This window comes from Anser cygnoides, chromosome 7, assembly GCF_040182565.1.
Source record: "Anser cygnoides isolate HZ-2024a breed goose chromosome 7, Taihu_goose_T2T_genome, whole genome shotgun sequence".
NCBI lineage: Eukaryota > Metazoa > Chordata > Aves > Anseriformes > Anatidae > Anser > Anser cygnoides.
In genome coordinates, this window is record NC_089879.1 from 16,851,986 (window position 1) to 16,874,776 (window position 22,791).

At 35.4% G+C, this 22,791-nt stretch overlaps 1 protein-coding gene across 14 annotated transcripts in view; it reads left to right on the plus strand.

Annotated features, from left to right (window-relative positions):
* EXOC6 (exocyst complex component 6) overlaps positions 1-22,791 on the plus strand; it is a 93,092-nt gene that overhangs the window by 44,038 nt on the left and 26,263 nt on the right. For 8 of the 14 annotated variants that reach the window (XR_010832694.1, XR_010832695.1, XM_013188987.3 and 5 more), the window contains 5 exons: positions 55-166; positions 1,642-1,776; positions 5,526-5,705; positions 8,676-8,705; positions 16,000-16,141. Coding sequence is in view for 12 of the 14 variants with exons in the window: in XM_013188987.3 (XP_013044441.1) it covers positions 55-166; positions 1,642-1,776; positions 5,526-5,705; positions 8,676-8,705; positions 16,000-16,141 (599 nt within the window). In the remaining 2 variants the exon portion in view is untranslated. The other 6 variants (XM_013189054.3, XM_067000263.1, XM_067000264.1 and 3 more) reach the window with 3 other exon arrangements.

The following is a 22,791-nucleotide window of genomic DNA, read 5'->3' on the forward strand; positions in this document are numbered from 1 at the left end:
AAGTTTTACTGCAAGTATTGTCATGTACAGCACAGTTATACATGTTTTTTTCAGCTCAACGGAAATAGATGATATGCTCAGAAAATCTACAAATTTGCTGCTAACCAGAACTCTAAGTAGTTGTTTACAGAACCTAATTAAGAAGCCTCATATAGGTTTAACAGAGGTAAGTTTTAAAATACACACTCAAAACTGTGCTGTTCTAAGAAAATTAGTGCTAAAACTATTCTTGTGAATTTTGATATAATATAGAGTTAAGATTGTGTCATAAAAGCAAGTTGTGTTTTCTTTAAAGTTGACATTTTAAAAAGGTGAGAGAAGTATAAAGAATTGTCAATATCTACTACATAGATAAATAAAAAAGTAAGATAAAGCGTTGGGTCTAGTTGGAAGTATATTTACATAAGGATGCTTACTGAGAGATAGGTGACAACGAAAGAGCTTTGTCTCCTGTATGATAGACAGGGGGTTGCAAGAAATTACCTGAAAACTCTTACTGCTTTGCTTGCGTACAGGACACAATTCTTGTGTTCTGCTTCTGTCTAGCACATAGCAGGACATTGCCAAGTTTATTTTTCCCTTTTAAAAAAAAGATAGGGAGAAATAGCAAATCATTCTATGAACATTCACTGCAGGTCAGGAGACAGCAGGTACTGACTGAAAGATGATGCATGATATTGCTGAAAAGGCATTAGACTGCTGCCATTAGTGCAGTGTTATGTCATATTGAATGTTGCTTTTACACTGCAAGAATCCCTTTTATAGATGAAATTTTAAAAAGATGATGAGGAGGAAAGCTCTAAAATCATGTATTGCCACGTTAGTAAGACAAGCCATGCAATTTTTCGAGATAGTTTTCTGAATTATTGTAGTTAGCACAAGAATATGTTAAAGGATATACAAAACACACTAATATATTTGAGGTATTTAATTATCAAGACAATATTTTTTGTGAGAAAAATGTTCAAAAGAGAAAACTGTTATTTTACCAAGCATTATGGTAGGGTTCACTGAAATGTGTTGGAGCCAGGCAGTCTAGTGAGGATGGCACTCTTATACTATTGCGTCAGTTACTATGCATTGTCTGTGTTGTCTAATTTGTGAACTGAATGTGAATAAAGGTCCTTCTTGTAAGAAGATTTATATTGTGTATATCTATATCATACATTTATATCAAAAGCAGGATTGTTACTATTCGGGGGGTTGAGGAGTTGGCAACCTTATTTTTGAAGTTTCCTAACTTCCTTATGCATCACTTTTATTTGATTTTCTTTTAATTGCAGTAATTGTGTTTGTTTTGTTGTTTGTTTACTTGTTTTTGTGGTACAAGTTAGTGTTTTTATTTTGGCAATATATTATCTTTTGTTTTCCCTTTTTTTAATTCTAAAATATCAATTAGATTCATTTCACTGAGTAAGTGCCTGCAATCTTCATTTTTAAAATGGCATCATTTGTATGTAAACTGTGGTATTGCTCCTTAATGGTATTTGAAAGATAACTTTAAAATTGCCAGTTAATAGCTGGTAACTTGAAATGCTGTAATTAACTTCTAATAACACTGTTGTTGAAAGAACTACCCATTTATAAAAAAAAATGGCAAAGGGAAAAAGGCTTTATATAGTAATTGTTTATTTCTTGTAGCTTGTTCAAATCATCATAAACACAACCCACCTGGAACAAGCCTGTAAATACCTTGAGGATTTTATATCTAACATTACAAACATTTCACAAGTGACTGTTCACACTGCAAGACTTTATGGACTTTCTACATTTAAGGTATAGTTTATGTCATCTGTTACATGACCACATGAAAAGTTAATTCATTTATAGTGATTTTAATGTTTTTTAAAATAAAAGGGAATGAGGGGAAAGCTGCACATTTTCTCATTTTGACTGTGTAAAAAATCGGAACTGTTAAGAATTAATTTATAACACTGAGCAGATAAACACTTTTTATGTTATCAGTATTATCTGAAATTTGTCATTATATGAGAAGCGCATCCACATTGTTTCAGATACATCTTTTACTACGTTACAAAATGACAAGTTAAGCCTGACTGCACCAGAAGCTTTCAATAGATTAAGCTCCAAGCTGTGTAACATCTTCTATTTCTGAATGGAATCATGCAAAAACAGCAACTGTAATCTGAAATGTTTGTATTATTTGGTTGTTTTTATTCTACAATAGAAATATTTGTGGTATATTTTCAGACTGTGTAATGATAATATAAAAGTAGTATTAAGAATGTGATACAAAGCATAAAATATTCTTTTTAGAATTCATATTTTATTTACATGTCCTTTAAATTTATATGTGCAGTAATGGTCATTAAAATGGAATATATAGGGCTAAATATAAGTAATTGTATTAATGTATAATTATCTACAAAAAAGTGTTAGTATTTTTTATCTTTAAATAGTAATAGCTATCCTAAGTAGGAAGGGGAAGAAACTGAAGAGCATTTATTCCAAAACACATGATTTTATCACTTATATGTATACGACTGAGTGGTTGAGATTATATTCAATATTGTATATTCAGAAAGCAAATCTATATATGATTGTCTATCCAAGTGGCCTTTTTGGTTTAGAATAGAAGCAATTGTGTGTGCGTCGGGAGGGACTTGGGGGTTTCTTTCTGAAGAAAATATTCCTACAGAAAAATAATCCTCTCTAAGTCACCTTGTCCAGTTAATTCAGCCAGTGTGTTGCCTTCTCAGTCACTTGGGACTTTTATATAGAAATTTTTGGAGGAGAAACAAAACATTAAAAAAAAAAAAAAAAAGGTTAGAAGGGATTCCAAAGCAGCTGTAACTTAAACTTTAGGTATGTAGTTGTTCCCCCCCCCCCCCCCCGCCCCCCTTTTTTTTGGTTTGGTTTGGTTTTTGTTTTACAGTGTACACTGAAACAAAGGAAGATGGGATAAGGAGAATTAATCCTATTTAGAGTAGTTCTGTTTTCTGCACCTAATTTTTTTTTCCTCTTGGTACAATATGTAGCCTATCCTATTATAATATCCCCTCTGGCATACGTTTTAAAGATGGGTGAGGTGACATCAACATTGCAATACAGTTCATATTTCCACTTGTTATCCAATAATTTTCCCATTAACTTTATTTTTTTTTCCCCCAAAGGGTTTAATGAATAAAGCAAGGCAGAAAGGTTCTGACTTAGCAGCTGTAGCTAGGTTACCATTGTCCTGCTAGTATGGTTTTACTGAATTTTGACCTATCCTGTTAGATATAGGCTGAGTAGTTTGTTTGTTATATACCAGTACTGTACATGTGTATTTTAATTTGCATATGGCACAGTACAGAGTGAGCAGTGACAAACATAAGAAAATTTTTCTGGTTTCTCTCCTATCTCTTTCCCTGGAGAACTTAGCACAACATTCTCCACTTATAGCAGAACATTCTTTTCTCATTAATCCCTCTTTTTTTTTTTTTTTCTTTCCCTTTCTATCTTAATGAAAAACTACATGTGGTTCCCCAGCTGGGCCCTCATGGAGTTTGGTATGCTATACGATTATTAAATTCATCTCCTGGTGGCGAATCATGTCATGTCCATTCTTTCTGAGTGATCAAAAATCTCCTTTTATTAGCAGTGTTGATCACATTTACATTCCATGAGATGATCTTACAAATTCATCTCCACTTTATATTTTAATAGAAACCCTCAAACCTATTTCATTGCTACTATATTAGAGAACTGTTTTTCCCATTTTATATTATATATAAGATGTCATTTTAAAATACCATTCAAATTCTCCAAGCATTGTTTCATGTGGCTAGAAGGAAAAATAAATAAAAATAAATAAATAAATAAATAATGCTAGTTTCATTTAATCAAATTAAACAATTGTCTAGCGTTCAGTATTTACAGCTACCCTTTCCAGCTTTGGATGACTGACTGCAGATGTGGATACCATTTTATTTCTTTGTCTCTTGAAATCAGTTTTTGATGCAATTCTGTCACCAAGTTATGAAATGGAATACTTCCTCTTCATCTGCCTCTTGGAGCTACTGCTAATTCACTCTTTATCATGCATGGGATTCACAGTGCTGCTTCTCAGAAGTAATTTCTGGGTTTCTAATCTGTTCACAGTTTTCTCAGGGAACAGTGTACAACAGTCCTTGCTTAAAGTGTTGGCAGCATACTGCTGCTGTTGTAACCCAATAACCAAAGCAAAATAAAAAGTAGCCAAAACCAGGCTTCCAGAAACAAAAACCCATGGGCTGGTCTTGTCGTTGCCACTTAGTACAACCAGTTAACTGTTGAAGATGATACAGCCACTCCATAAATGACTTGGGTTTTGTTTGTTTTATAAACCAAGTAATCTCACTAAGCTTAAGCAGATGTATTTGCAAGCCTTGATCTTATAGATTGTTGAAACTGAGGTTTCATCATTAATTAGAAACTTTAAACAAAGAATTAACTTTAATTGAAGCTGTTACATTAATAGCCATCTACAAACTGTGAATGTCAACATACTCCTTTGTTTGAGACATTTACAGGTTCCCAGATTGTTATGTGTTAGAGGAGAGCTGGTTAGTGGAAGCTTTTACAAGTTGGTTTGGCAGTAAAAATGCCATTTTTAGTGAACCATACCTTGATATACCTACATGTCAGGACCATATGCTTGCTCACTTCCTCCTGAAGTGCCTCACAGCCTGGAGCCTGGCTGAAAATTGAATTTGATGCACACGGTGTGGTGCCACGTTTAGGCCTTTAGAGCCTTTTGATTTTTCTTTATTTCCTTTTTCCTTTCTTATTTGCACCTTGTCAGAACTGCCATGATTTTGGGCTGGTAATGGGCTGGTAAGAACTTGTGATGGGACTTTTATCCACTTTTATGTTGCTCCAGTGTACCCAACCTATTTTTCCTCTCTAAAAACCCTCAGTAACTGACCAGTTCATTTAAAATTAAACCTCTTAATTGATTTGTTTCTCAAGATCATTGAAGAAAGTGTCATCTTGAGCCTGAATCAGAGTACAGAATTTTTCCAGTATCATTAAATTCCAGTCTGGCAAAAGCATGCCTTTCCAGCAAGATACACTTTATCAAACATCTGTAGGTAGATCACATTGCTTCTATGAGGATCTATCCTAAACTTGCTTAAATGCTAAAAATGCTAAATGTTATCTCTGATCAGATAGATCATTTCTACATCTACTGTCCCAAAAGCAGGATCTAGATGGTGGCAGAACAAAAATGAGTGTGAGGAAGTAGGGGAGCGCTCTGTATCGGTGTGTTATGATCAGGATATGTAAGGGACGGTGAAAATGATGCGTATTCTTCAGATGTACAGCATTAAATTAATTACATAAAAATGCTATGATTGCTGGACCTCCTGCCGTAACAGATGAAATAATTAGGTTCTTTTGTTATTTTCTTTGTAAGAGAGGGTAAATAAACCTTGTATCAGAGAAAAACACAAGACTTCGGTTTAATTGATGAAAACTATTTATCTATGTTCTACTAGTATTTTAGAATTCTGACAGTTGTGCACTTTATTTATTTTCAGGATGCAAGGCATGCTGCAGAAGGAGAAATATATACAAAACTTAACCAAAAAATAGATGAATTTATTCAGATTGCTGACTATGATTGGACAATGTCTGAATCAGATGGAAGAGCCAGTGGATACTTAATGGACCTTATAAACTTTTTAAGAAGCACATTTCAAGTTTTTACTCATTTACCTGTAAGTATTGAAAATTAAGTTTAATTTCAAGCCATTGTAGCTTTATTTTATTTTAAAATACTGATATTTTGAACAAATATGTGATTTTTGAATTGCATACATGCTAGCAGATTAATTTTTCAGTATTTTCAATACAGACGTGTTTTCAGATGTTTCACTATGTTGATGATGCTTATCTATCATAATAATTAGAAAAATGCTTTTGAATAGTAATAATTATAACAACAGCTAATTTACAAATTGTGTAAGAACATAGGTGGTTTTCTAGAGCAGGCTAGTCCTCAAATGGCCTTCTCTGTACAGTTCTGTATACACATTCATTGATTCAGAGGACACCAAATAGGTGCAAGTCCTGCATTTGTGCAGAATATTCTGGAGGCCTTGGGTTCTCCAAAGTTTTTTTTAGTTAGTCATTTGATTCTTGTTAAATGAGCTTCATTGAAACAAGTCCTTGTTCTTATTCAAATATATTCTTTGTCACTTTGTTCTAGGTAAAAGGGCATTGGCAACCTGTTTTGTGTGCTCATTGTTATATTCTGTTGTCTGATTTCCCCTTGCTTTAAGATAAAAAAGACAATTTCTAATTTGAGTTATCATCATTATAGTTTATACCTTTGTAAGTATGGAGTAACTTCAGTAAGTCTTTTGAGCTGCATCTGCTTTTCATCAGCTTGTCCTTGGTTGCTACCGTCACACTTATGTCTGATTGCTTTACTCACATGTAATGCCTGTCAGGAATTAGTTCTCAATGCACAGAATGTTTCTAGGCTCCAGACTGGAAGTAAAAGATAATTTATTTCCATGCACAGCAAAGTTTGAAGTTGCTGGCATAGCGGGCTTCTCAGGTCTTCTAAATCATGTTGAGTGGTTGTGATTCTTCAGTCTATTTTTTTAATAACTCAAAATGTATCACATAATGTGTATGTGAATGGAAGTATGAGGCATGTGCTTCCATGCCAAGTAATTCAAGCAATTTTTTAATAAAGAATAGCATGTTTGTTAGTTAATTTCACTGTCACTTTTTGTCACTCTTTGAACAAATGGCACTACTCCTCAATGGCCGTGTGCATACAGCAGCTGTGAGCAATGATGTACAGCTTCTAGAGAAAGATGTAAAGAAGTTTATCATGAGTGTATGTTGTGATATACCTGTTCTAAAATGGGGCACAGACAGAAATTTAAATAATGTTCTTCTATAAGCTGAAATGAAAATGTGGTTTCCTTGAATGAGATAGTTTGTTAGGAGGGTTGTAAGGATGCTGCTATGGCATTAGGACTTGAAAAGCATGAAGGGAATATAAATAAGCACCTAGGGGCACAAGCCAAACTTTGGAGAAAACTAGTTCCTATGAGGAGGTTATTCTGTAATTTCAAACTCTGGCCAGGTTACATGCTGGGGCTGTAAGATTTACTAGTCTGCTCTGGTAAGAGGGTTCTTCTAACTTGACTTATCCTGTGCATCACTTACTGTTCTGGCTTGGCAGATTGTAGAAATATACAGTCCTATAAATGTTGTTGTGCATGAGCTGTGAAGATTATATGAAAATGTGTATACAGTTTAATTTTGGTGATTCTGGTTAGATACGTAGTAGTAAGTTATTTTCATTAAGAAAAAAAAAATCTACAGTAAAGATATTTTCTGTGGCAAGCTCAGAAGTCAGTTCCATAACTCAGTAAAACAGTAAGTGCTGTGGAGTCATAGGTAAAACTAGATTAGCATATGGCACAGTTAAAATTTAGAATAATTTTAGTATTCATTTTCATTAACAGAATAAGAATGTCACAGTGTCATTTCTATAATAATTTTGTATTGCTGGCAGAAACATCCTACTGTGCAAAATAGTTCTTCAGAATGATGCCTGTAATCAGAAATCAAAGAACAGAAGTTCTGACCACTGGTTGTAATTTTACTAAGGAGAAGAGTGGGACGAGTAGAGGAATCTCTTCTCTTACTACCATAGTGGATCCAATTGTGCTGTAGTGCTAGGGCTTGGGGCGCTACTTTGCTGCATTCATTCTCCATAGTCTCATTCAAGGGTCACTGACTCTGTTTGATACTGTTTCAAAATCTAGTCTTCTGGTAAAAGTGTTATGCTATGTTCTTTAACAATTTTTTTGGCTGTTGTCAGATTCCTGCAGTTAGAGTCCTGTCTTGTTTTAGATGTGTGTGTAAGCTGTGTAAACACATGGGGACGTCTCCTTTTGTGCTCCCGCATGGGCCTATACAGAATTATTTCTGTAGAAATGTAGACACATGGAATTGCTAGAAACATCTTACATCTCTGAATGTTTTTTCTCTCAAGTTTTATATCATAGTATTCTTCTCTGTATTTATGCACTGTGCTTTAGTGTCAGTTTGGGGAAAGAAAATATATTTATTTCATCTTCCAGTTATAGTACCTTTAGCTTTGTGTTAAAAAGTATTAATGCATTGTGTTACATTTAGATTAGTACTGTCCTAAGCCATTCTAAATTTTGTGTGAATTAAGTTAATAATGTACAGATTGCCTCTATAGGCCATGACAGTAAGCATGGCATTTATTTTAAAACATTGCCTCTATAGGCCATGACAGTAAGCATGGCATTTATTTTAAAACCAAAGTATTTTGGAATCGATTATCTGTTATAATGAAAACTTTCTGGAAAGGCATATCAACAGATGTTTCCTAATTTGAAGGATTGCTAATTTGATACTTTGGCATACTTGTCCTTATTACAGAAAAACATTTTATTATTGAATTAGTATTACTTCAGTTATAATCTCTTAGTTGGGCCTTGACAAAATACTATAAAAGTTCACAGGTTTTTTTCCTTTTTTTAAAAAAAGAAGGAATTATGTAGATATAATTGTTATTTTTTGAAACTTTTCCTTACCTTTTATTGCTACCAATTTTTTATTCTTTTTTTTTTTGATGTTGACAGTACATCTTAATTTTTTTGTTTTGATTGCCTTACTGGTTTCCTTCTCAGAATAACAACAATGACCATGCAGCTATGTCGGTAAGTAGATGAAAGATGAAGAAAAAGCATGTGAACTGAAAAACTATGAACTGCCTGCAGGCTTATTGCTTCAATTTTTAATCATTTAATAAAAAGATCTTTCTGTTTTGCTGATGACTTGCTGTGTACCTTGTGTGATTGCATGCAGGAATCAGGTTAATGACTAACACTGGGTTTTCATGTACTTGAAGGGCAGGAGCCCTAAAAACCTTGCAGAAGGGTGGTGGGGTGTGCATTGCATCCCAAATGAGATCATTTAGAGGAGGCTGAGACCTTTTGGAAGTGAGGTCATGTATCAAAATGCAGCTATAAGGCATGCATACAAAATAGGGGTGGAGCGATAAAACAAAATAAAGAATCAGTGAAAGTTCCATCGTTCCTCTGCTACATCTGTCAGAAGTCAAGGGAATGTGTACCCCCAAATATATATTTGTTTAGAAGATGATGAATTACATTTACAAATTCTTCCAAGTTCTGATTGTTTTCAGGTCATCAATTTATTTGGCATAAGCATTTCCGTTATAATGAAAATGTTGAAATTCATGTTGTTACTTTTACTAGTTTTCTGTGAATATAGAGTTCTGGTTTATCAGCTCTAATGTGTTTGAATCTTATTGCTGTATGCTGCTTAATTGAACAAATATACACTGTGCCATTCACTATTTAAGTGAATAAATGTATAAGGCATTACCGTACACAGTGTGGGGATTCATATGTTCAAAGATGTATTTTTTACAGTTAAAATTATATCTCCTCAGGGAAAAAATAATTAACTCAAGACATCGTATGTTTTAGATCAAGGATACTGACTGGAGCAAAAGCTTCGAAACTCAGTATCTAATTGTTCCACAGATCTATTCTCGTAGTCCTGCATTCAGTAAATCACACACTTTAAATACATGTGTAAGAGGTGGGCAAATACGAAGCAGTCATTTTATCCTATTAGTTAAAATATTCAACTTATGTTAAAACAATTTACAGAATCACAGAATTGTCTAGGTTGGAAGAGACCTCCAAGATCATCTAGTCCAACCTCTGCCCTAACACTAACAAGTCCTCCACTAAACCGTATCACTAAGGGCTACATCTAAACGTCTTTTAAAGACCTCCAGGGATGGTGACTCAACCACCTCCCTGGGCAGTCCATTCCAATGCCTAACAACCCTTTCGGTAAAGAAGTTCTTCCTAATATCCAACCTAAACCTCCCCTGGCACAACTTTAGCCCATTCCCCCTCGTCCTGTCACCAGGCATGTGGGAGAATAGACCAATCCCCACCTCTCTACAGCCTCCTTTAAGGTAACTGTAGAGAGCGATGAGGTCTCCCCTGAGCCTCCTCTTCTCCAGGCTGAACAAGCCCAGCTCCCTCAGCCGCTCCTCGTAAGACTTGTTCTCCAGATCCCTCACCAGCTTGGTCGCCCTTCTCTGGACTCTCTCGAGCACGTCCATGTCCTTCTTGTAGCGAGGGGCCCAAAACCGAACACAGTACTCAAGGTGCGGCCTCACCAGAGCCGAGTACAGGGGCACAATCACTTCCCTAGACTTGCTGGCCACACTGCTTCTTATACAAGCCAGGATGCTGTTGGCCTTCTTGGCCAGCTGAGCACACTGCTGGCTCATATTCAGCCGACTATCAACCAGTACTCCCAGGTCCTTCTCTGCGAGGCAGCTTTCCAACCACTCATCTCCCAGCCTGTAAGTTTTAGAAGTAAAATAAAATGTATCAGTCAAAAGGAAAAAAAAAAACAAATGGTAGTACGAGTGTTATTGTCTAGGAGTCCTTGCTGTATTTGTCAGTAATTTTCAACAGTAGCATTAGAAAACTTCAGTTATTATTTGTCTGTAGTGTAGATTACAATCTTGTATTAAGGGCAGCCAGACATCTGGACTGTTTTCTAACAGGACAGCACTCTTAGATTAGATGCCAAAAACAGTAGACGGAATCTTGGTGTCTTGACTTCCAAGGAAGTTGGAAGTGGATCCAAAGTACCTTGTGTTAGAGTGTGTGGAGAATGTCTGTAAAGCTGACTGGCATCCATTAAATAGCAAATTCTATTCCTGACTGCCAAGAAAATACATTGGATGTATATAAAGTTATATTATGTTTGCTCTTTTTCCTTTTAATTTTGGATGGTTATAATGTTTTCTCAGGATTTTTAGTTTGCACCTAAATTTACCCTGGTATTTTACATCAGATAAAACCAAAGCTTAATTTAGTTACTCAGCCTAGATAGAGCCTATCGCACCCAACTAGCATGCTTCCTCTACAGCATCAGCAAAAGAGTGTGCTTTAAAGAAAGTTGTTAGAAATTAAGGATCAATTTCCAACATTAGAGGTCCTTAGTAGTGTGTTCAGTTCTCCTTTATTTCTAATGGGGTGGTCTTAAGATTGGCGATCTCATTAGAAAGCCAGCAGCACCTTGAGGAATGTGCCTCTGTGTCTTACAGAGGCTGGGACACTGGAGCTGATGTGCTGTGGCTGGGAGTCACAGCTGAAGCAGTCTCAGTAAGTGACCCAGTAAGAGTGAATTCCAGCTATGGTTTTATTTTAGAGTCTTTCTATCTGTGCCTCTCGGGCTGTTCTCATCTCTTTCAAGATAACTTACCACTCCAAATAATAGAGAGGATGTGAGTTCCACACAGTAGCTTCTTTAAAGCAAGTTCCTATGCCACCTTCCCTGTCAGGAAAAGTTTGGCTGTCTTTATTGAAAGACGTTGTAGTACACGTGTTTCACTAATCAAAGAAGACTCAGTTCAGTGAGTAGCATATGATTTTTTTTCCTAACTTTACACAGCTGCTTTAGTAGATTATGGGAAATTCCACCTGTCTCATCATCACTGCAGTGAAAAACTGTATTAGGCAGAGTTCTTCTGAGAATAGGAAAAAAGAAGACAAACCTTCATATTTCAAAACCTTTTCTGGCTCAGACAGAAAAAAAAAAAAGCAATGGGCCTGAACTGGGTAGAAAGTAAACAGCTAAAGAGTAATCATATCTCTTGTTTTGGATAAGTTAAATTGAAATTATAGAAGGTATATAGGGGTTTTTAATCTAAGTTTAAAATTATCTGAACTTTTATTCCAGACACAATTTGCATGCTTTGTCAGTACAAAGTTAGTATTGGACAACTCTTTGGGAAAGAATGACCAGTGTGAAGTTAAAATTACAAATTACTTTGTTAGGTATTTTTGACTATTTTCATTAGAATTTGGAGCAGAGAATGGCAGTAAAATTGAGTCTTAAAACTCTATTTGTGTTTTTGAATATACTTGTTTTTTTATCAATAGTTAAAAAGTTGTATTTTATTCTTGCTTTAGTTACTAGAATCATAAAATCATTTAGGTTGGGAAAGACCTTTAAGATCATCAAGTCCAACTGTCTTCATATGCAATGTGTGGACTGCTATAAGCAGCAAAGAAGCAGATAAAGCAAAGAGTACAAAATCTATGCACTTACCAGTTATTATAACTAATGAAATCTGTATGTTTAACAGTTGGGTGTTTTGTTTTGTTTTTTTCCAGTTTCAGAAAGTTGTTTTTTTTTAAATTATTTGTCATTTCATAATGTTAAATTAATTCCTAAGCTTAATTTCTTAGTTTTAACAGATAAGTTTTGTTATCTCCTTTTATGCTGATGATGGCCGTTTGTGTTATTTTATTGTTTTCGTGATTGACAGCAAAAGCCTAATTTCACAGCTTGCAGTGAGGGTGAAGAGTTGGTGGTTTTCTGCAGCTATATTCAAAAACTGTCAATCAAAAGCCTCCATAGGCTACTTAGAGAATGGTGTTTTTTTCCCTGATTTCTCCAAATGCCGCTTCATGCTGTCTTTGATTGGCACAGCCTGGCAGGGAGGATGGATGAATCTGTCACTGGACGGTTAATTGTGTTGCTGGTCTCAGCCTGACATCAGGTCTTTGACTCGTAAGTGGCTCAATACAAAACAAATTAGCAGATTGTAGTCATATTTCTCATTCTATATGCTTTGACTTTGTTGAATGCAGTCCATAAATCATATTGACTGACACCATAGTGAATGATGAAAGCTGCTTTTGAGACGGCTAGCGTGGGTCTTAGAAAGCAGCACCATGAAGGTGCCATGGAAGGATGCATATGGCTGACCCTTTGGGAATTTCCTAGGAGCCAAATGTCTCTTTACTGCAATTGTTCTTAGGAGAAAAGCTTTTGGGCCCTATAAAAAAGGATTTAATATGTCAGCAGATTCTCTTTACAAGCTCCTTTGAAATATAAGAAGTTTGTCTAAGGGGTTTCTCTTTTTACAAACTTGTATTTCAGCAAAATGTGAAGACAGGGTTAAAAAGCAGTTGCCTTTAATACTGTTTGCAGGTGTTTTTGCTTATAGAATAGGGTCCTTGTTTCTTAAACTTTACATTGGTTGAGTGGAAGAATAGGTTTTGTAGATAGCAGCAATTAACATAGGCAGAGCAGAGATAATAGTAGTGTTCCCCAAATGGGAGGCAAAACTGGAACGAATGTGAGAAGCCTCCTGAATCTCTGCATGCTACTGAATATAGGTATTTAATTGCTTGATACAGTAGCCACAGCCACCCCCTCTTAAAAACGAAAAATAAATATTATGTTTTAAAACTAACTGAGATTTGTTTCATTCTGGAAATGTGTTATTTTTATGTTCACAAGTCATTACATTTCCTCTTTAAAATGCATTATGAAAAATGGCAAGTAATTGATTAATTGGGGAATGATGGAAATTTGGAAAGAGATTTTAATTGGAACTCATTTGTCAACCAAATTTGAATTGTATTATTTTCTGTATGTTGTACATCCAGCGCATTTTGCACTGGGAAGCACTGAATTTTGAGGAGGATAACAGTAAAGTTCGTATTTTTCTGAGTTAAAATTCAGCATTTAGGTTGATATATTTAGCTTCATTTTTTTCCTCTAGTTTTGTGAAAATCAAGTGATTTATTAAGTGTAAACTACGCATAGTAGACTTGTATTATTTGTTGATAAACCATGTGAACAATAAGCCTGTAGTTCAAGTTGCATAGTTGGTAATAGTTTAAATGTTAGGATGTTTCCATCTTATGAAATTTTAAAAGAAGCATTAAATGTTCATGTATTGATACTTCTTTAAAGCCCAAGTGACTTTTACTATGTCATTTCTGTATTGTAACCATTATTTCTTGTGCTCCAGTACTATTGATATTTGCCAGATTGTAGAAATCACCTACAGATGTTTGTCAGAAAGATAAAAATCTGTCTTTTACTTATAACAACAGGGGAGGGAATAAGCATAATTTGCATATAAAACAAATTAAATGTTAAAATTTTTCTTGACAACCTATTAATCTGGTTGAACTTTTATTACATTATAGTGGCAGCATAAATAGGACATGGAGCTGATTTGATGGAGCAGTACATTAAACAGAGATGCATTAGTTGTTCCATTAAATCAAAATGACATTTCCATTAAGTATTTCAAACCTACTACATTGTAATTAAATGAACTGTGGCCCATTAATTCCCCTCTTCACCCCCTTTTTCTTCCCCCCCCCCCCCCCCCCCCCCCCCCCCCTTTTTGGTCCTCTTTTTTTTTTTTTTTTCATTCATATTGATATTGTTCTGCTTGGGGAATAGAGCTGCATGTCTCCCAGTGTAATTACCATTGGGTTTGGGAGACTTAAGCATGCTGTTCTTGCATTGTTTCTTACATTCCTTGTTGTCAGTTCATCTCTTTTGGTCAAAAATGTTATTTGCTTTTCTGAGATGTTCAATTAAGAAACTGACATCTCATTTTAGATATAAAGCTCCTAACAGTTCAAGGTTTCTTAATGCCAAAGAGGTATTAGCAAAAGCCCTTTAATGTTTCTGTTTGACATATGAAGAGAATGAACATTTTACATTGTATTGTCTACATTTTATTATGTTTTAACAAAGCATGGATTTTTAAAGTACACAATATTTATGGACAAATGTGCTTTATGTGCAATATGTATACATGAAAATACAATGCTATGTACAAGTTGTCTTATTAAGGGGAAGATCTGGCTCTTCAGATGTTAGAGAGAGCTTTCCAAACTTTTGGAAAAGTGAACTGCTGTCAGTCCTTCCCATTTTACATTGCTTATATGTGTTTCTCTGAGTCAACAGTGAATTGATCATCCTGACCTTGCAGAAAACAGTTGGGGAACCATTGCTTTAGAGAATAGGTGTCATCACTTTGCTGATGGATACAAATACAACAGTAGTGGTTTGTAGCCCAGTAGGTGGATTACATAATTATGATTTCTTTCATATAAATATATTAATAGTTACCTTTGCTTCTATATATACCATAACATATGTCAGTTGAAAAGCGTGGTTTAAGTACATAAAACTACAGAGACAGAAATTCATATAATTGCATTTGAAAACCAAGGTGTTTCTGCTCTTAAAGATCGCAGTGCTACGAATAGAATGTTGCCATCTAATCAGGTATCTGGTCTTCACTGATTTTTCTTCTCTGGTAGAACTTCCATATTTTTCTGATTTTCTGTATGAAATTGATAGTAATTTATCAAATTAACATCTGATTTTTGGGATTTGTTTTATTGGTCTCTGGTTTGGAAAATTATTTGTCTCAATTACATATACATTGTAAAGAGGTGAAAAAATGTTACTTGCTAAACTGTGATTAGAGAATTATTTGTATTTTGTACAGCAGAGGGCTGCATTTCATTCTGCAAGTTGTTGATTACCGACAGCACTGATTTATTAAGCACCTAAAAGATGATGGATAAGCATGAATATTTAAAATAATTTAGCAACAACCTTTGGGATGGAATTCAAGTAATTAAGTAGCACAAGCTGTAATGAGAAATGCCCCAGCTGAAAGCAATGGTTTTGGTTTATATATATACACATTTATTTATTTATTTATTAATGACTGTTCTTAAAAATGTGGCTTGTTGATTTACATTCCTGCTTTCATTCTGTTTGGGTTAAAAAAAAAAAATCCATGCTCATGCTTCCGCAGTTTACATTGTTATTATGCTCTTCCACGTTGGGATATGTCCTTGTATTCTTGAAGACTGTTGGATTTCTGGAAGAAGTATCAGTGATTGTTTGATTGTTTAACATACATTTAATTTAGTTCCCTAACTGATTTAATAGAAACGAAGCTAATGGGCCAAAGAAATAACAAAAAGTGTGATCATTCTTCTTCTAACCTAAGTCCTGCATCATTAAGACTTTGTATAATAAATTCAAATCAGATAAGACGTTCTTTATTGATATAACATTTATTTCTATCTTAAAACCTGTTGCTCTTTCTACTAGGGAAAAGTGGCACAGACAGCTTGCATGTCAGCCTGCCAGCATCTTTCAACATCCCTAATGCAGATGCTACTGGACAGTGAATTAAAACAAATAAGCATGGGAGCAATTCAGCAGTTTAATTTAGATGTGATACAGTGTGAATGTAAGTAGATATTCCCATATTCCTATCCATGTCTGTCTTAGCGTTGCAAAAAAAAAATCTTTAATGTAAGCTATATAGTGATCTTTTTCCATTATCTACTAAAGCTTTGCCTTTTTTTTCTATTAATATTATTGCATTACAGCCTCCTGTAAAAGTATTTATGATTAATTACGTTAACATTTCTGGGAAAATTTTTATATATATGTATTTTAAACTTTAGTATCTGATTGAAATGTCCATCTGTTGTTACTGCTAATGGCATCATAATCAGTACGTCCCGTAAACAGACCATAGTCTAGCACAGAATTGCCCCAAACCACTATATAAATATTATGGTTTTATAGTTGTGCACCGAAAGGTCAAAAGTCTGTGAAATTTAGTTTTCCCTCCGGGGAGTATTTATTACAATACAAGTTTTAATTGTGTTGTTACATAGGTTTTTGTCCCTCCTAAAACTATTGCCTTACTCACTGTAAGTAGTGGTTCTCATTTAATAAACGTCAGACATGGTTTTATTCTCACTATTCAAAATACAGCATCAGAATTACTTCATAAAACTGGTTGAATCCAGCACTGAAGGCAGGATTAATTTTATCATGTTTTACATGGAACTCGCCACTGTAGGGTGAGCTCTTACTCTGTATTAAGGAAGTTACTTTCGTAACGTTGTGGTATGAATAGGTTTTATGTCTGTTTTTATGGTTGATGGCTGAGATGCAGCAAAAAGGCTGTCTAGGGCTTTTTTAAATTCATATCTTTAGTTTCTTATGCTCTTTTTTTTCCCTGTTTATTTATTTATTTCTAAAATATCATTCCTCATATGTTTGAAGCAGAGACCTCGATTTTGGTGACTGCTGTAAAAAGTGGCAGTTTTGCAAATCCTCAGGTGTTTAGTGTGTGCATATGAGAAAACTGATGATGACTACTTAATTAGCAGCCACCATGGGAAATTGGAAATCTGTTTTCAAGTAATTTAGTGAGCATCATAAAGGATTCTTGTGGGAATAGAGTTAAAGGGCATTTGTGACTTTTTCAGTACAAACATATCTTTCCTCCTCCTGCCCTGTTTGTTATGTAACTCCATACATGTTACATCTAAACTCCGTAACAAGGCAGGCATCTTTCTGACAGTCCTTCCTCATGCAGCCTTGAGGCCTTTCAGTGCAATGGGAGGACCTGACAGGATTATCAGAGTCTGTTTTGAAAAAAGTATTTGTGATTGTGATGTTAAAGTTTGTCTCATGATGTGATTGCAGAAGTTGGCCAAATAGAAGTACACAGATGATGTTTTGACATTTTTAGTACAAATTATACATGTATGTATTGCAAATTTGATAGAGTTCTTTTCAAGTAGGTGGGTAGGGGAATGTATACGCACATTTGTGTGGTTTCTTAGTTTTTAAAAAAGATCCCAGCTGCAAAACAAATTCCATAACATTGATAATACCGGTATCATAATCATTTATCTAGACAAGTCAAATTGGTGCATACACTAGACAGTTATCTGCCTTCTGAACTAATATCATAACAGCAGAGAAAGCTTGTTACCACCGTGTTATTTTGTTTCTAGTGTCCGAAATATGTACAACCGCAAATAGAATAAACTTTAATTCTTTCTATAACACTTTTAAAGCATGTTAGAAAAAAATGGTTTTGCACAGAGACCTTTTGAGTAGTTTAAAGATGGCAGCTTGGCAGAATAGTATGTTGCAGCAAATGATGCCTTACAATCTGTGGAATAAGGGATTGTCACAAGATGTTGTTCAGAGACTGCTTTGCTGTTGCAGTTCATTCATAAGGTCTGTCACAGGCACATTCCAGGCCTGGCTGAGAGGCCTGTGATTTATGTTCTTGCTCATCACCCTCCCCCAGCTTTATTCTTTGACACTTTGGGTGTAATGGATACAACAATGACATTTCAATTAGTGCTTAGGGTGTGCAAATAATTCACAAATGTTGGGTAATTTTCTACTGTATTTTACACATGGATATGACACTTTAGTTATAGACAGGGTGCATTCTGAACGAATAAGTTATGTGAAACATAGAAAGTTATGGATATTTGAAGATACATTTCAAAACATTATTGGCAATATTCTACATATTTATTCTAATTTTTAATGTTGCATTTTTATTCTTTCTAGTATGAAATGGAGGAGACCTAAATAAAAGCAGGAAAATGTGATTACTAGTCAGAAAAAGCAATCAGCAGTCCAACAAACAGCCCAACAGTCTGTTAGTGAGCTGTTAAGTCAGTAAGTGCTGAAGTTCTTGAGCCATAGCAACCAGGTAGAATGACAAGTGGAATTCCAAGAAATGGAGGTGGAAGGGAAAGAGGTTATCTTGTGGTGAACGCTGAGATTTCATTATCCTGTGCTGCATTTCAATGCAAAGTACCTAACTTTAAGAAGCAGAACAGAAAATCTGGAAGTATCTGATACTTTTCCTTGAGAATAAGATCAGGTGGTCTTATGTTTTTAAAAAAGAATAGTGATGATCGTCTTGCTCTGCTCTTCAGTTTTGTGTGTTCCTTCCAAACATTCCAAAAGCTTTAAGTTTGATTTCAGGATGTCCTGTTTTAATTGTAATATTTTCTACTCTCACTATATCTTTCGTAATGTAGAACAGTGTTTCACCTTTGGTTTTTACGCCATTCTTTCTCAATGATGATCTTCTGCTATTATGACTGGGTTTCTTACAGCAGTATTCAGGAAAATAGCATGTACTCGGTTCCATTGAACAAAAGCTGGAGAATGGCCTTTTGTTTGCACATTGCATTTCAGTGTCCCGAGGAGGAAAATGGATTGGGGAGTAGAAGCATTTGCCATTTCTTGAAGATGAAATTCAGGTGTGGGTTTCTGTATCTCATTTTATGAGAAGCAAGGTGTAAATAATAGCACACAGTCTTTTCAGTGATGGAGTTGACTTTGGGAATGTGTACTGGTTGTGTTAGGGAATCAAAAATTCACTGCCAACAAGCTTCTGTTCTTCAGTACTTTTGAATTGCAAATGTAGTTGTATCTTTCTGATCTTCACAGAAAAGTAGTGGTAAAATGCTGTAAGCCACTTAATATAGATTTTAAATTATGAGGTTTTTATGTAAAATGTATTAGATAGTTATTGTATATTTTTCTCTTGTTCAGTCAAAATGATTTATAACTGCACTATCAGCAAGTTGTTTTGCTGAAGAGGTCCAACCATACAAAAGTATGTGTCTCTTTCTCAGTACAAATATTTTATACCTGTTTTCAACTTTCACGGAAAAAAAAAAAAATGGGGTGAAGCTGACATGTGAATACTAATTTAGAATTCTTCTGTTTGTTTTAATCCTTAAAGTTCACACTATAAGGTTAAGTGGACATAGAGCTTTAATTTAGAACACCATCCAGATCTAGATACCTTACATCAGCATTTTATTAGTTAAGTAGAACTGATCAGAAATTCTGATTGCTGGGAAAGTTATTGTTAACTTTTGTAATTTATATCTGTTTTAAAGTAATGGAATTGTGAGACAGGATTAATTGGCAGAAGGAGGTACAGTTGAGTAGTCAACCTTCTTCATCCAGCTGTGAATCTGTGCAAGGATGGAAAGGTTTTGAGCCATGCCACTAGGTGAGGGTGAAAGAAATCCTGAAACAGCATCAGCTAGCAGAGAACTACCACAAAGCAAATTGTAATATACCTTCCTGACCAGCCCTGCTTGGGGATTCCTGCCAGTTCCTCCTTTCTCACACACTGTGTTAAGAGCTGCAGCGTCCAAGAGCAAGAGAGAATCTTGACACGTGCTCTCTGTTGAGGAGGCCACTTGCTTTACCTGCCTTGTCTCCCTTCTGGGAAGTCAGGTTAAACTTGGCTCACTTGAGACCATCCTTCATTCCATGGCTGCATATGGCAGCACAGGACTGAGGGGAAGCTGCAAGTCCTGGGCAGGGCTGGGGGCTGCTGCCCTGCCAGCTGGCAGCTCCCTCAGCAAGGCTCCCCTCCAGGCGTGTTTGAACAGCTGGAGACTCCAGCAGGGCTGCGAAGTGGCTAAAGGCTGCTGTGATGGTCACCTGGCTCTCTGCTCCTCATTCCAAAATACATCTGCATCTTTGCTGTCCAGCCTTTGAATCGAGAATTGATGCCATGAGGCTAAAGGAAAAGCTGCCCTAATTTAGCTTTTGATCCGAAGTTTGGACTCTGATTGTAATTTTTGCAATTGAACTGCAACTATCTGTCAGAAAATAAGTAAATAAGTACTGAATTTCCAGACAACCACAGGCACACGCAGATTGTGTGTATGTAAAGTCTGGGTTTTGAGAGAATAAAATGAAGAGACTGGTTAATAAATCTAGAATTGCATAGAAATTCAATGCAACCTACAGATGTCTTTAGTTCCATTTTAGCAGATGCCAAGCTTTTTCTTAAGATAACCATCAACACATATATACATCAGTTCACATATATTCTGTATACAAAATGTAATGAAAGGACCAAAATGAAGTACTCAAAAGAAAATGGAGTGAAGTCATCTTTCCAATATTTATATTTATCATTCTTATGTATGTGTTACTTCAGAGCCCATTGTGGTTTTGTTACATGTTGTTTTCATTGGATCCTACCTCTTGTAAATTCCCGAACTGGCTGTTACAGGAAGCACATTTTTGTGCTTAATAGTAATGAGATTGGGTATACTCAATACATCGTGTCAAAGATCCTGTATTGTATACACAGAAAAGAACTACACAGTATTAATGAAGTGCAGGGAAAAATGTTAATAAAAACCTTTTGAACACCAGTCATCTAATGCCTATTTTCAGTTTATTTTCCTGAAAACATTGAGGTTTGTGATTCAAACTGCTGAGCAGTTAGTTATTTGCCCTTATATGTGATAGTTTTATGGTAATCTTTGCATTTTCACTCTCAGGTATTATAAAATTCCTGAATATCCTTATGCATACTAAAATAAACAACCAAGTAGCCCCCTATCCTTCCAAATCCTCTTTAAGCCTAGAATGAATGTAGGGGGTGAATATTTTAAAAGATGTTTATATGACAATGTTTCATTACTATCTGGAAAGGGACCCCTAGGACACAGACATTAAGAATGTTAATCCTGTTCTTATAATATCTTCCTAAAATGCTGTGCAGCAGAAAACATTTAATTAGCTTTGTAAAATTGTTAGCAAAACTTAAAAGCCGTGAGCTGAGGGGGTTGAACTGTCTGACCATTACCATAAGTAGATTATCTTTTTGCCCTTTGAACTCATGAAATTGTAATAATGAAACAAATCCTACTGTAGGCACCCGTCAAAAATGACCAAAATGTGAGAATAAATGCTTATGCTATAATAAATGTCCCCAGTGTTGTAAATTTATTTATAGTAGGAAATTGTAGTTAAAGAGAAAGGGGCATATACAATAATTCAGTTTGGTACCTTGTGTGCTCCTTGTTCTGTAGCTGCCACGGCAGTAGGTGCTTTGCAGGGAAGCAAACTAATACTGCATTATTAAATGCATTAGGGTAATTTCCAGACTATGTTAACCTGATGAGCAATATTAATTTTGTTCAGTGCACAAACTGAAGAGCCTAAGAAAAATTCTCTTAAACTCTTTTAAAGGATGTCTTACTTGAGTGGAAAAGTGAAGCAATGGGTGTTTCTGCAGATGTCTGTGTTATAAATGTATGACTGGGGCAAGAACACGACAACTACCGAGTGAGGCTAAACCTTCCTTTAGCCAAGTGTCCTGTCTCTAGTGGTGGTCAATGACAGGTATTTAGAGAAGAGTGTAAAACACTGGGCTGTATATTGAGTGGTCCTTGCCATAGCAGATCCATCTTCTGTAGCTTAGGGATTTAATGAACAGCTGAATTTAGATTGTTGTTTAATCACTGTTGAAGGGCCTGTATTTCAAGTTGTTTTTTTGTTGTGTTTTTTTTTTTTTTACATTTATATTTTCTGCCTCGTTTATACTTCTGCCATGCACAACTTGCCACAAGAATGAGTCCTATAATTAATTGTATTGTGTTATATAAACAAGTACTCTATTTTGGTTTGTAAAATTCTGCTGATTTGTTTAATTGCCCATTATTTCTTATATTATGTGAAACAGTAAATCAATAATAGTTTCCTTTCCATCTTTTTCATGCAATTAATGACTTCCTAGAGTTTGGTTATTAGGCTTCTGCAGTACTACTGTCTGGAGGGCTCAAGTGAGTCCATGAGTAAGCCTCTGATTGTGTAATGGACTCTATTGATTATGTACTGTGTGCTCCACTGCACCTGATGTACTTCTTAAAGTGTTGCCATCATGTATTCTATTTTACTTACTCCCCCCTTTACATTTAAGAAGAAACAGTGTCTGGAAATAGATTCATTTGGACACGTAGGCATATTGCATCCCAGCAGTAGTAAGTGCTGCTTTTGAATACACCCTGAAGTCATCTGAAATGTCTAGGACATTTTGCTGAGCTTGTGTTCATGTGTTTTTAAAAGAAGAAAGTAGGAAATTGCTCAAGTCTTGATTTAATGGTGCTCTGTGATGTGGACAAAGGGAAGGGGCTGCTGGAAAGCCTGTTGTCTTCTCTTTCCTGGAGCTGCTGGCCTTCTATAGTACAATTTTTTAAGTTTGTATCATTGCTTCCTGATATTTCCTGGTTGATAGTTCAA